General features: G+C 43.4%; 1 protein-coding gene across 1 annotated transcript; it reads left to right on the top strand.

Moving 5' to 3' along the window:
* Positions 1 to 1,385: 1,385 nt before the first annotated feature.
* LOC132571972 (E3 ubiquitin-protein ligase TRIM52-like) lies at positions 1,386 to 8,734 on the top strand. The gene is made up of 4 exons (XM_060238765.1): positions 1,386 to 1,837; positions 2,206 to 2,298; positions 6,983 to 7,195; positions 8,714 to 8,734. Exons 1-4 carry the CDS (start codon positions 1,406 to 1,408, stop codon positions 8,732 to 8,734), a joined length of 759 nt encoding a protein of 252 aa, XP_060094748.1. The 5' UTR covers positions 1,386 to 1,405.
* Positions 8,735 to 13,989: the final 5,255 nt, after the last annotated feature.

Genomic DNA, 13,989 nt, shown 5'->3' with positions numbered 1-13,989 from the left:
CAGCCTAGTGGAACTCTCTTTCTAGTGGTATCTGGGGCATCTAGTGATATCTGACTCAGTTCTGCAGGACCTGTAAGACTGGGATGGTTCCACCAGGCATGTGGTTGAGAACAGCAACAGTTGCCTCCCAGGTTTCTTTTTCTCCATTTTTATTTCCATATTTTCTGATTAAGAACCTTCCCATCAGTGGGATATGATGTTACAGTAGCCACCTCAGTTGTGTGCAGGAGAGATGTGTGATGCCATCTGATTGTCTTGTAGGTACTTATTTTATTCATATTTATTGTATGCTTTTACTTTGTACTCCAGCTGCCCTAAGCCCAATTTTGGGAAATGGGCAAGATAGAAATTAAATTTATCATCACCATCTAGGTCAGAGTGTTAAAAAGTATTACAAGCAAAAACAAGAAATACACAATGTGTATGTGTGTGTCTGTGCGTGAAATGTTATAGCCTTGTGCTCTTCGCATCTTGATAAATTTTACCATACTTCAACTTATTTGCTTCTAAAGAGGGAACTGACACAAAATATAGCCCTGACAGGATATTTTCATAGGGATGCGGCCAGTCACAACTTTAGCTGCAATTCAGCCAGCGCTGAAGCCTGTTTTAAATCGAACACATGGTTCCATAAGATAACTTGCATCCCAAAATGAAAAGCACAGCTAAAGTGTGCGGCTTTGGCATACTATAAAGAACTCACAAGAGAAGCCATTCTGGATCAGGCCAGTGGCCCATCCAGCCCAACACTAGGACTGGGGAAACATGGGTCAGTCAGATCCCCATTTACCATGAAACTTGACCTGGGGTAGTCAGAATGGACTACAATCTCTGCCACCCTGCAGTTTTGTTAAAAATTTTGGGAAATGGAAGCACCAGGAGCTGATAGGGCTGAGAATGAAAAATTAAAAGGGCTTGTTTGTGTAAAATTGTTGTGCAATTGTGACCTGCAGAACTGCAGAACAACAGCGGAAGTAGGTCATTATTTGCAATTGCAGATGGGAAGCAGATCTGTACATAAAAACAGCCCTGCTGGATAATAACTTTATAAACCTACGTAGCCGTAAGTCCTCTCTTTCGATAAACAATCCTGTAATTTCCACCTATGCCACGCCCCCAGAAAAGACAATTTACGCAACATCTGAAGCCGGCTCTAATGTGTTTTCCGATTGACTGAAAAGTGCGAACTTTTAAAAAAACGGTTAACTCCCCCCTCCTCCCCCAATGAAATTTAGATAGTTGGGTACGGAGCACCATTTCAACCAACCGGCACGCAGTTTCTCCTCTCCCCTTCTCCGCGCGCCTCCGAAGCTTGACTAGAAACCTCCCAATTGTCCACCCCAAATCCCTCTTGGTTGGAGCAAGTTGCGTGTGTGTGTTTTCTCTGCGCGTGTAGGCAATCTTAATGGCCACGGGCCGGGATCCAGGCGCAGCTGTCCGAGATGAAACGACCTGCTCCATCTGCTTGGATCATTTCCAAGATCCACTGATGATCGTAGACTGCGGGCACGATTTCTGCCGCGCCTGCATCACCCGGTACAGCGGCGGAGGATCGGATCTCAGCGTCTTGTCTTGTCCCGAGTGCAGAAAACCCTTCTCTTGGGGAGATCTCCGGGCAAACCGGCGCTTGGGGAATGTGGCAGAGCTGATCCAGCAGTTCCCTCTGGAGCGGTTGAGTGAGGCCGAAGGAGCGCAGAAGGTGTGTCGGGAGCACAAAGAAGCCTTCCAGTTCTTCTGCCGAGAGGATCGAGCTTTTATCTGCTCGATCTGCAAAGATTCCGAAGCTCACAAGACACACGTGGCGCTTCCCATAGACCAGGCGGTCCAGAATTACCAGGTAGGCGAAACACGTTTTAGCAGGTGCTCCAGTATGAAGTTGTAAAAACAGAAGTCATGGGCTACTTTGTATTAAGAGCAAACCAAGCGAAGACGTTTCAGGCCTATTTGCACGATAAAATAATAGTTATTTGCAGCTATTTTTAAAAAGAAGAATCTCTGCCTTTAGGATGAAACCGATTTAGATTCACTTCACAGTAGGATCTGCTTTCAAGTATATTTGCACAAGAGTTGACTGCAAATTAGCTTTTTAATCTAGATTAAATGGACCATTTTTTTTAACTTTTCCTTATGTGCCTTGACTTTATCGATACTCTTGATGAGACCAGTTCTTGTCCTTATGATGATTAGGCATCTTATTTCTTTTAGGACCAAATACAAAATTATGTGACATTACTGAAAAAGGAGAAAGATGAAATTCTAAAGAAGATAAATAATGAGAAAGCAATTAAGGAAGTGATAGTAAGTGTCATTTTCATTTGCTATTGGTGGGGTTTTGGACATTAAAATAACGGATGGCCTTGAATTTCCTTTCTTTGATCATATGAATTCTTGTAGTTTGTGTCTCAGTATAACATTACCCACATAAGTAAGAAATGGCAGGCTGTATTATCACAACATTCTGAAATTTCTCACCTGATATGTGTCAATAAGCTGACCCCTCTGAAACTATAGTGTGCAAATGATGGCAATGCAATTTGCAACATACACATTTTCTAAATAAACCATCATGAGCTCAGGGATTCTACTTCTGAGGTCCTCCCTTTGTACTTAGTGAGGTAATCCAAAATTTACTGTTAAACCATGGATCGGAATTGTGGTCTAGAAGGCAGAGAAAAAGCCCTGGTTGGAATAAAATGTCATAGGATTAGCAGTGGAAGTGTGTGTTTGCTTAAATGATTTATGTTCCAAATCTAACTCCCTTTTTGCATGCCAGGAGAGGCTGATGAATTGGTAGCCAACCTCCAGGTCAGGGGTGGCCAAACTGCAGCTCAGGAGCCACATGCGCACTTTCACACAAATTGTGTGGCTCCTGGAGCCCCCACCACCTGTCAGCCAACTTGGAGAAGGCATTTGTCTCTTTAAATCACTTTTAAAATACAAGCCAGAGACCTGGAAAATGCATTTAAAGTTGCTTTCTTTCTATCTCTCCCTCCCCATCTATTTCCTTCCTTCTTTCCTCCATCCTGGCTCTCAAACATCTGACATTTACACTATGTAGCTCTTAATCATGTTTGGCCACACCTGCTCCAGGTGCTGGCTGGAGATCTCTTGCTGTTACAGCTTATCTCCAGACAACATAGATCATGGAGAAAATGACCACTTTGGAAGTTGGACCTCATGGTATTAAACCCCACTGAAATGGCCCCTCCCCAAACCTTGCCTTACTCAGACTCCACCACCCAAACCTGGAGCTGGCAAACTTCTGATGAGTTTGATTTCCTTGGGAAATCCTGAGTTCAACCATTATAAACATGGCACAATATCATATTATTTGTATAATAGTATTAGAATAATCAACAGTGGTGTTGTAATATGGGGAGACAGGCAGTGCAGTGCTATGTAGATCCACTCAGAATCCTACTCAGTGAGGTTTACTCCAAGGAAAATGTTTTTAGGATTGCATTAAGAAAGTGGCAGGTCTTACTGACACTGCGATACAGTCCATAAGTTGGCCCCAACTGGCTTTTTCAACCAGTTCTGCCCAATTCCCCTCCCATATTCTCCATCCAGCATTTTTGTCTGTGCAGATCCCATAATCCCCAGCAATTTTAGTGACCATACCTTTTTCATTAGCTGCATCTGGAGATTTGTATTGAGTGTCTAGTTGGTTAGTGGAATAGTTGTTTGTTGGTGGGAATATTGGGGGAAAACCCCACTTAGCAACGAAACACAATATTCGACCTTGGCCCAGTGACAGCCTAAACTGTGAGGAAAAGTGTGAGTGGGAAAAATATTTTCTTTCATACACAAATGAAATATTGACTCAAATTATCTCAGTGAGGAAGTTCATGGCAGCTTTGCTCTCCTCTTACAGAGCCCACTTTCTGTGACTGAAATTCAGACTATTATAAGAGAACAGATATTGCATTTTTAAAAACACAAGATTAATTGTTGATGGCATATGGTTACTGGAAATAGAAATCATTTCATATTGAAATAATTTAATATAGATTACAAAGTATGGGCCTGGACCAGGTTAAGCCATGTGACCCCTGTGGGAAATTGAGCCGTCTACACCCCTGGTGGAAAGGAGAAGTGTATACCCTCTGGGTTCTGGGAATGCTCGGTTTTACTGCAAATCAACATTTGTTTATTTTGTTTTTTGTTGTCTGATTAACCCATTAGTGTGTGTCATCATTTATGAAATAAATGAAATATCAAAGGGAAACTTAGTTTACACCAGTGATTTAAATCAGTTTTTATTCTTTGTCATTTTAATTGCTGATTTAAATTGCCCAAATCCTTTGAACAGGATACACCCCTATAAGGTATTCCACTTTCCAAAAATTGATTTGTTTTCTAGGACAATTCAGGATGCTAGTTTTGACCTTGGGCTTAGTATCAGACTCTCTCTATAACTGCTAACACCCATATGTACCTGCCTGTCAACTGAGATCAACGGATAAGACCTTTCTCCATATATTCCTGACATCAGATAGTTACTAGAGAAAGGCTCTCTTTCTCTCTCTCAGTTAGTCAGTTTTTAGTGTGGTTAAGTGCACATACTCTTATCTAGGAAAATCAGGTATGATTCCCCATGCCTTCACATGCATCTGCTGATGTGACCTTGAGTCAGTCACCAGTTCTCACAGAGTTTTTCCTCAAGAGCAGTTTCTGTCAAAGCTCTCTCTCAGAGTGTCTGTTGTGTGGAGAGGAAGGGAAAGCAGATTGTAAATCACTCTGAGACTCCTTCAGGTAGTGAAGGACAGGGTATAAATCCAATTTCTTCCCTCCTCCTCCTCCTCCTCCTTCTTCCTTACTTTCTCTCTTGCAATGTATGGAACTCTCTTTCTACCCAAATTTTCCTGTAATTGTTCAGTCTCCAGATGCGTATTGTCCTGTTTACTTATGCTGTTAGAATTTAAGTAAGATAACTTTTTGGTGCTTATTTTGAGATCAGTTGTTGGCTTTACCTAATTGTTCTAGTGCTATTATACTCTATCTGATTTGTATTTATAGTTAATGTCTTGCATTACTGTGTTGAAGATTATTTTTTAAAGAAAGGGAAGATAAGAATTTCTAAAATAAAGACATGGTGGCACTACCCACTTCACGTGCACTTTGTTGGAGGGGATGAAACCATAAAAACATTGTAAGAAGAGTTGTTCTGGATCAGACCAGTGTTCCCTTGTTGCAACATTCTATTGCACACAGTAGCCAGCCAGTTACAGTGGAGGGCCAAAAACATGTTACTGGGAGGCGCTGCCTGATAAAATGGAGTACCTCAGTTCAAATAAAGAGAGAGGGTCTCCCACTTTTGTGAAACAAAATGGAGTCCGATCAAAGACAGGCCAAGACAACCCTCCATCTAAACAGGTGGAATGGACTCAGTAGAGAGCTTGTTTTGGTTGGCGCCTGCAGTCTGTCTCTCAGCATAATCTCACCCATTCCCCCTCTAGTGCCTCCGCCCAAATGGGATGCATAATAACATGAGAACTGAGGGTAAGTAATACTCTCACTCTGATTTTCTGCTGCTCGCCAATTGTCTCTTCCTCCAGTCTATCACCTCTACCATGCTAAATCTAATCAAATGCATTGATTGATTGATCCTACCCTTAAAGGTCTTTTGATTCCTTTTCCGAGTGTCAGACAAAACCCGGTAACAAATTACGCAGTCCCTCCAAGCTTATCATCCTAGCGAAATGTGTGAAGTTTCCCAGCATAGCGATTCAAGATAGCCATCAATGGAACATCAAAGCCCCTTTGGTAACTACCGACCCCCATCCGTCGAATCCCTATATAGTGTGGGTCAAAAACCCACTCGGTGTGCATTCTGTAGGGTGCCATTTGCAGTCTGTACCACCCGTTACTCCTGTAATTGGGTCTATAGGAAGCGTTATGCTGGTCATTCATGTTCCTCTCCGTGTATTTTTCCTTTGGACGGACATCTCCTTTTCTGGATCAGGTGAATATTACCCGCTTCAACAACCCTTGAACTCCTCTATCGATAGCCTCTATTTTCTTAGGCTCTTGTTTGCTTGTACAAAGATATGTGTGTGTATAAATCCTTCTGCTACATATTTTAAGTAAACACTATTAAAAGAAACAATTGCTTCGGCTGTTCTTGGCTGAAAAATCGAACTCCGTATTATTGAAAGCAAAGATCTTCGCTCCTAATTTTCTCTTCCAAGTCTCTTAGCTAATTTCCCCACTAAAATAAGAGACTTAAATGCATTGCCTGTAACAAACATGGCATAGAGGCTGTCCTTCCCTTGATGCTATCTCATAGTAGTGGGTTTCAGAGGGTTACTGCCTATAAATATGAGGCTCCTTTTAGTCAACAAGGCTAGTAGCTATAGATGGACCTCTCCTCAGTGAATATGTCTAATGCCCTTTTAAAACTTACGTTGCTCGTGACCATCACTACCTCCAATGGCAGTGAATTCCACAATTCAATTGTTAAGTAAATAAGTATTCCTTTTATCTGTCGAATCTATTGCCTATTAATTTCATTGGTTGCCCTTGAGTTCTAGTATTTTGGCAGAGGGAGAAAGCATTCTGTGTCCACTCTTTCTACCTTATACATAATTTTATACATAATTTTATAAACTCTATCATGTTCCCCTTAGTTGTTTCTTTTCCAACCTCCAGACTCTTCAGCTTTTCCTCGTAGGGAAGATGCTCCAAATCTTTAATTGTCTTAGTTACCCTATACTTTTTCCATCCCTACAATGTTGATATACAGCAACCAGAATTGCATATATTCGAAATGGAGTGACACCATAGGGCCAATATAAAACTGGCATTTTTATTTTCAATCCTGTTCCTAATTATCCCTAGCATGGAGATTGCCTTTTTCATCCCTGTCACATCAAGTTGACATTTTTGCTGAACTATCTATTTCAACCCCAAGGACTCTTTCCTTCTCAGTTTTAGCAAAACTGCCCTTCTCTTTTTCCCTTGTTGTGTCTTTTTTCTGCAGAGGAGTATCATATATATTAGAGAGCAGAAAGAACATGGATTTCCAAAGGAAGAAGTCCACACTCTGTTGGCGCTGCTGAGAGATGTAGAAGAAAAAACTGTGCAGATGGCAGATGAAAATGCAAGTGATACCCTGGAGCACAGTGCCCATCTCACCGAGCTGATCAGAGAGATGGGGGCCAAGTGCCTGCAGCCAGCCTTTGAATTCTTGCAGGTGAGCCAATGCCTGTAGCTCCTTTGTGCAGAAAAAGAAGAAGAGCTGGTATGAACAAGTTCACATGTCCTACTGTTTGAGTCAGTGTTAGCCAATCATGTCTGGCTTTTTGTCCAAAGAGACCATCCTGACAGTTGCCAGCAATCCTAGGATGGGGTTGGAGGGAGAAACTCCTGGACAGGAATGCCCTTGGCAAATGCTGGATCATATCTTTTGTCCATCTAGCCTTTTTATTCTCCACTCCAGAGATAAGGTGAAGACCATCACCTTGAGACAATCAGGATACCTGATTCCATGTAAGACACCAGAATAGGAATGGGTGTGCTGCATCTACTGTGGCAAAGATCAAAATGGTGTGAGTTAGCAGATCGTTTGTGTCTTCGGAAGCCTGTTATGTGCCACCCTAAACCACCAAGGAAATGACTTGTGCATCTTCTGTTTGCATTTCTTGTTGCTTTTGAGCCAGTCTTGCCTCTTTAATATTTTAATCTGAGATTCTCTAAATGCTGGCATTTGTGCCCAGTATCAGAATCTGTGTTGTACAGCGAACACCATAGGTACACAGTTTCAGTTACTACTTGTCGTACGCATTGGCGGTTAGCTGGCCTGTGTATAGGAATGTTTCATGCCAGTATGGTTTCCAGTGTGTGGCCTGAGAGGCTGATCTCTTTTCTCTCACCTCTAGGACATTGAGACCTTCCTGAGCAAGTAGGTAAACGACTTCTGTTTTGTAGTACTGTAGAAAGTACTTGTCCCATCAATGCATATCAGTCATGGCTCTCTAGAAAAGAAAGCGTGAATGGAAGCCAAGTTAAGTAATGATGGAGATCAAGCAACCCCCAATGTGCAAAATCCTGCAGTTGAAGTATCCTTTCTGTTGAGAGCTAAATTTGCTTCTTTCCCTGCATGAGAACAGAATAGCATATGTGAACTCCATCCTGGCCTCTGTTCCTCTTACACATCAAGGAGAAAGGATGTGGAAGAGAACTGAGCTTTAGTCTTTCTGAGGAACCAGTGACCACTGGAATAGTAATCTTCTCTCCTCTTGGATTTCTCTCATAGGGAAGCAAAAGGATTTTGAGAGTCCCACTGAAATTATGGCATGATCTAGTTTCTATTTTTGTTAAAGGTGTTATTATTTTGGCAGAGACATAGTTGGTTCATGCTCAAGGAGATGGACTGGCAGTTAAGAGGTAAAAGTAGGCAGAAAAGGAGTTGGGGTTGTCTAATGAGGGAGGGGAGGACAGGGCTTGTAGGTCAGTGATAGAGCATGTGTGTGACAATGCAGAAAGTTCCAGTTTCAATCCCAGCATCTCCAGTTCAAAGGACAAGGAAATGTAAAAGACCTCAGCCTGAGACACTGGACAACCACAGCCATTCTGAGTAGATAATAATGACTCTGATAGACCATTGGTTTGATTCAGTATAAGGCAACTTCACATGTGTTCATGATCGGGGACTTGCATGTGGTCTCTTTAGAGCAGTGCTCTCTTTTAATAGTCATTTTTCTCTTTCCAGATGCGAGAGAGAAATGGCTAGGAAGCCCAAAGCTGAACTGAGAACCACAGCCAAGTCCATCCTTCAGAAACTGCAGTTGGTTCAGTGCAAAGTGGTTCCCCCTCAGTGGGGGAAGTCATCTGGACTGGTTAGGTCATGCCTCCTCCCTCTCCAAGCAGGGCTATGCAAATTTTTGTATGACTCTTCTGGGGCAGAGCAAGGCATTGATAGTCTTCCAGCTCCAGCAAGACACTCAAGCTTACCTCCACTTCTGGGGCTATCAAGGAAGAAAATAAATTAAAAAAGGAGACGCACCAAGTTCCGCATTCTGGTGGAGTCCAATCGCACCATGGATGTGGACAAATCTAAAAGGGTCCAGGGATCTGGATCCACAAAAAAGAATCAGTCCAATGTAAAGCCCTCCTCATCTGAGGCTTTGGATACTGGAAAGTGGAAGGCCCAAACTGTAATTGCTGTGCCTCTTAAAGCAAGAAGGTCCAAGACTCCGGAGCACTTCCCAGCCCCATTGCCGCCAGTGACACAAGTCTTTCTAAGACTTAATCAAATGCCTACCAGCCATGTGTGGCTCTCCACTGCTGATCTTCACCGCTGTGACTCAGAGGCTGCTTGGTGCTCGGGGAGCCTTTCTGCAGCCCTCAGAGGTGAGCTAACCCCTCCCAAGGGTGTGATTTTGCTAGGATGGCCAGCAGGTTGGGCAGCCCCTTCACAAGAACCTTTCCCTTTGTGTAGGCCCCCTCACCTTCTCCAAGCTACTCTGTAGGCATGGGAAGATGTGCCATTTTTACACATCCTTTTTAGTTCTTCCACAGCAGACTAGTTCCTACAGGCCTGGAGACCACCTTGGATGGGACACCCCCAGCGTTTTTTCCGCTCGTGAGCAGGCAGATACCTCTGCTGTTGCGGACAGCAGATTCTCCAGGAGGCAGCTCCGGGACTACCCAAAGGGAAAACCTGGCAAGAGGGGTGAGCTCTCTACAGTCACCTCACACTGTAGTTGCCACAGACGCCAGGAGAAGGTTTTGGGGAGCACACTGCCTGAATCAAGTGGCCCAGGGGAAATGGATCTTTCAGAAAGGTCAAATAGCATAAAGCAGTTAGAGTTAAGAGCAATCAAACCAGCTCTGTTCACCTTCCACAAACTGATCCAAGACAAGTATGTATTGGTGAGAAGGACCAATAATGACAGCAAAAGCCCACATGAACCATCAAGGGGGTGCCAGAGCAGTTCCTCTTTACAAAGAAACACTACACCTGTTCCAATGGGCAGAATTGCACCTGAGAGGTCTAAAGGTGGAACACACATAGGGTTTGGCAAATACTCAAGCAGACTGGCAGAACAGGAAGGATAGTCTCTGAACGAGGACATGCTTTGAGAAGTCACAAGTCGCTAAAGTATCCTGATAATTGACCTCTTTGCATCAGACAGGTACTCAGATTTCCTATCAAGATACCTCAAGGCCCAGACAGAGGGTGAAGATGCTCTTCTACACAGGTGGCTGAAAAGTCTGCTATATGCCTTTCCTCTGACTCCTCTAAGCACCTGGGCACTGAACAAAATACAGAGAGAAAGTGTGGAGGAAATTTTAATTGATGTATTCTGGCCATGACGTCTGTGGTTTTCAGAACTGGTGAATATGTCAGTAGGCACTCTTATGGCGACTTCCTCCCAAGAATCTCCTGGCTCTGGGCTCCATTCTGTACCCAGACCTGGGCTGGATCCGACTAACAGCATGGAAGTTGAGCAGCCTGACTTAGAGAGTTCTTGTTTCTTTAAGAAAATAGTGGACTAGATGTACTTATAATGATATGTGGTCTACCTTTAAAAAAGGGCACTAGTACTACAAGATTTCTGGAGTCTAGTAGGAAGATAGATCCACCCTAGGGATGTGGTTATGTTTCTGCATGAAGGGTGGAAACAGGGATTTCAGACCAAACACCCAAAAAGGCAGGTAAAGCCCCACCTGTCCTGGGGCATAGAGGATTGGATAGTACTTCTACCAGTAAATATGTCAAGGTTTTGAAAGGAACTATGCAATTAGTCCCACCAATAAAACACAGATTTCCAACTTGGAGTCTGTTATTGCAGATTCTGACAAAAGTGCCTTTTGAGCCATTAAAAGCTTTAGAATCAAAGTTTATTTTGTGGAAAGTTGCTTTTCTTGTAGCTAGACAGATTTTAGAACTGGGGGCCTTCTCTGTGAGGAGGGAGTTGTGCACATTTCATAAATATTTAGGGTTGCCAATCTCCAGGTGGGTTCATGGGGTCCCACGGTTTGGAGGCTCACCCCCCGTTTCAGGGTCATTAGAAAGGGGGGGGGGAATGCCTGTTGCACACTCCACTATTCTCTATGGAGACCAGTTCCTATAGGGTATAATGGAGAATTGATCCATGGTATCTGGGGTTTTGGGGGAGCTGTTTTTTGAGGTAGATGCACCAAATTTGCAGCATAGCATCCAGTGCCTCTCCTCAAAACACCCTTCATGTTTCAAAAGGACTGAATCAAGGGGTCCAATTCTATGAGCCCCCAAAGCAGGTGCCACTATCCATTATTTCCAGTGGAGGGAAGGCATTTAAAAGGTGTGTGGTCCCTTTAAATGTGATGGCCAGAACTCCCATTGGAGTTCAACCTTGCTTGCCACAACCTTGCTCCTGGCTCCATCCCCAGATTCCCCAGATATTTATTGAAGTGGACCTGGCAACCCTACAAAGATTCTATGCAGTTTGTTAATCGGAGTATTCCTTCCCCTCCTGTTCATGAAGAGGATGTGTGAGTGTGAAATAACTGACTACCAGTCAGTGCCCTGAGGATTTTGTTTCTTGCTCCTGATGAATTCCAGGATTTTTCTAATGGCTCTGCTGTTCACATTACCTGCCCTCTGGACAGCTTAAACCCTCTGGTTCTTTTTTTGTCTTCTATTAGATCTTCAGGTTGCTCTCACAGCGTTTTCTTCCCCTTCCCCTCTTTGGTTGCCGTTACTCTTTCAACACTCTCCTTCTCAGCAACTCTCATTTGAAAAACACAAACCTGATGCAACTTCTCTAAAGAATTTCTCACACTCCAGACTTCCCCACATTTTTTTCATAACATCTCTGTTTTTGCTTTTCCTTTCACAGCATCCTTCAGTTTCCAGAACAAATATGCACAATACAAAAGTTAAACTTCATCCCTCTGTGCTGTGGCTACAGTTCATAGTTGGCCAGGGAAAATAAATGTCCCATCCTTGGTTTAATATGCAGAAATAGGCAGTCAGTACTTTTCGTGGCATGAAAATAAACGACATCCGTTAAGCCTTTATTAAAGGAACAGGACTTTTTCTTTTCTCCAGGCAGTTGGCATCCCCTTACTGTGCTCAGTTGGAGAAAACAGCTTACTCAATGTGGTAACCTTGTGGTCCCGAAGATTTCATTCCTGTCTTATTCTTCCTCCCACAGAACCTCCAATTCTTGCACCAACTATTGAACCATGTAAGTTTGATCCAAATTAGAGATGGAGAAGGATGGAATGCAATAATGTTTACACAAAGGAATGGAAAGATGGGCAGGTTCTTAGGAGGTCCCATGCTGTGAAGGGAGGACAGTTTGTCCACTGATAGAAGGCGTTGATTGATTTGGTCACATTTTTATCCACTCTTTCCTCCAGAGTTCAGAGTGGCATACATGATTCCTCCTCCCTCTGCTTTATCCTCACAACAACTTTGTGAGGCGAGTTAGTGTGAGAGAGTGAATGATTAGTCCAAGATTATCCAGTGTCCTTCCAGGACAAGTAGGGATCTGAATATAGATTGGCCTTGTGCTGATCCCGTACTATAACCACAACACACACACTTGGATGCAAAGGAGTGAGTTCCAAGGAGAAGATTGCAGCTTATGTGGCTTCTATCACTGGGAGCAGCATTTTGGGCTGATGAAGGAGTGGGGAATACAAGAAAGTTGCATTCTGCAGGCAGAAAGTCAACAACAGAAATGTTCTGATGAATCCAAGCCACTGACTCCCCAAATAGAGGGCTCCCACAGCAAGTTAGAAATGCATTCTGGGTCATAACAATAATGGATATAATGTAGAATTTAGATGTCCTTACAACAGTTTTACTGCAGTCTTTGTACTGCAGATCAGGGTTGAAAAGCAATGATTACCTCATGCCACTCTAGTGAGTCCATACCTAAAGTGAGCTGTAAAGCAGGGCCTTCGTCTCTCTCTTAATCACTGTTTGCACCTGTTATGAATATGATCCCATTTATTTTACACTACTGGTGGTATCCATGATACTTTTCAGAATGACAGGCAAAAAAGAGAACAATTGCCTCTCCAGACAGCAGCTAACAATCTTGCAACAAAAATAAACAGGAGTTTTGTGCCACCTTTGAACACATGAAGCTGGTTTACACTGAATCAGACCCTTGGTCCATCAGTCAGTACTGTCTACTATGGCAGCGGTTCTCTGGGGTCGCATCAGGTGGTGATCTTTCACATCACTTGCTACCCTGATCCTTTTAACTGCAGGTGCCAGAAATTTAACCTGAGACCTTCTGCATGCCAAGCAGATGTTCTACCACTGAGCCATAGTACCTCTGTATCAAGACAGATTCTCCCCCAATTGTGGACTAGAAAGCTTATGCTAGAATAGTCTTTAAGGTACCAGAAGTCTCCTGTTAAAACTGCCATTCTTGCATATATATCAAAGTCTGCTTTTTTGCTCAGGATATTTTCTGTGGATGTCAGAAATTCTTCAGCCATTAAACTGCTTGGTTGTTATATTTGTGTGTGTGTCTCCCCCTTCAGTGACTTTTGATGCAGAGACAGCTCATCCTTGCCTGATTGTCTCCAGAAGTGGCAAAAGTGTGAGATGGGGAGAGGCTATCCAACAAGACCTCCCTGGTGCCAGGAGATTCGACTGCAGTTGCTGCTTGCTGAGTAGCCAAGGATTCACCTCTGGGCATCACTTCTGGGTAGTTGAGGTGGTTAAGGATGGGCCATGGGCTATTGGGGTCGCTCTAGAGTCTGTGCCAAGGAAAAGGCCAGTCAATCTGATCCCCAGGGAAGGAATCTGGGCCATGGCATTTAGCAAGAGCAGCAGATACTTGGCTCACACATCTCATGCAACCCGTCTGAGCTCTTTACCCAGCATAATACAAGTGTATCTGCACTATGAAAATGGGCAGGTTGTGTTTATGGACTTTTACAGTAAGGCTGTACTGTGTGTTTTCCTGTCTGCCTCTTTCTCAGGGCAGAAAGTCCATGCTTTCTTCTGTGTTGGAGGACCAGCACATCTCCGGT

The sequence above is a fragment of the Heteronotia binoei genome, chromosome 5, assembly GCF_032191835.1.
Source record: "Heteronotia binoei isolate CCM8104 ecotype False Entrance Well chromosome 5, APGP_CSIRO_Hbin_v1, whole genome shotgun sequence".
Classification (NCBI taxonomy): domain Eukaryota; kingdom Metazoa; phylum Chordata; class Lepidosauria; order Squamata; family Gekkonidae; genus Heteronotia; species Heteronotia binoei.
This window is presented reverse-complemented; position numbering and strand designations above follow the sequence as displayed.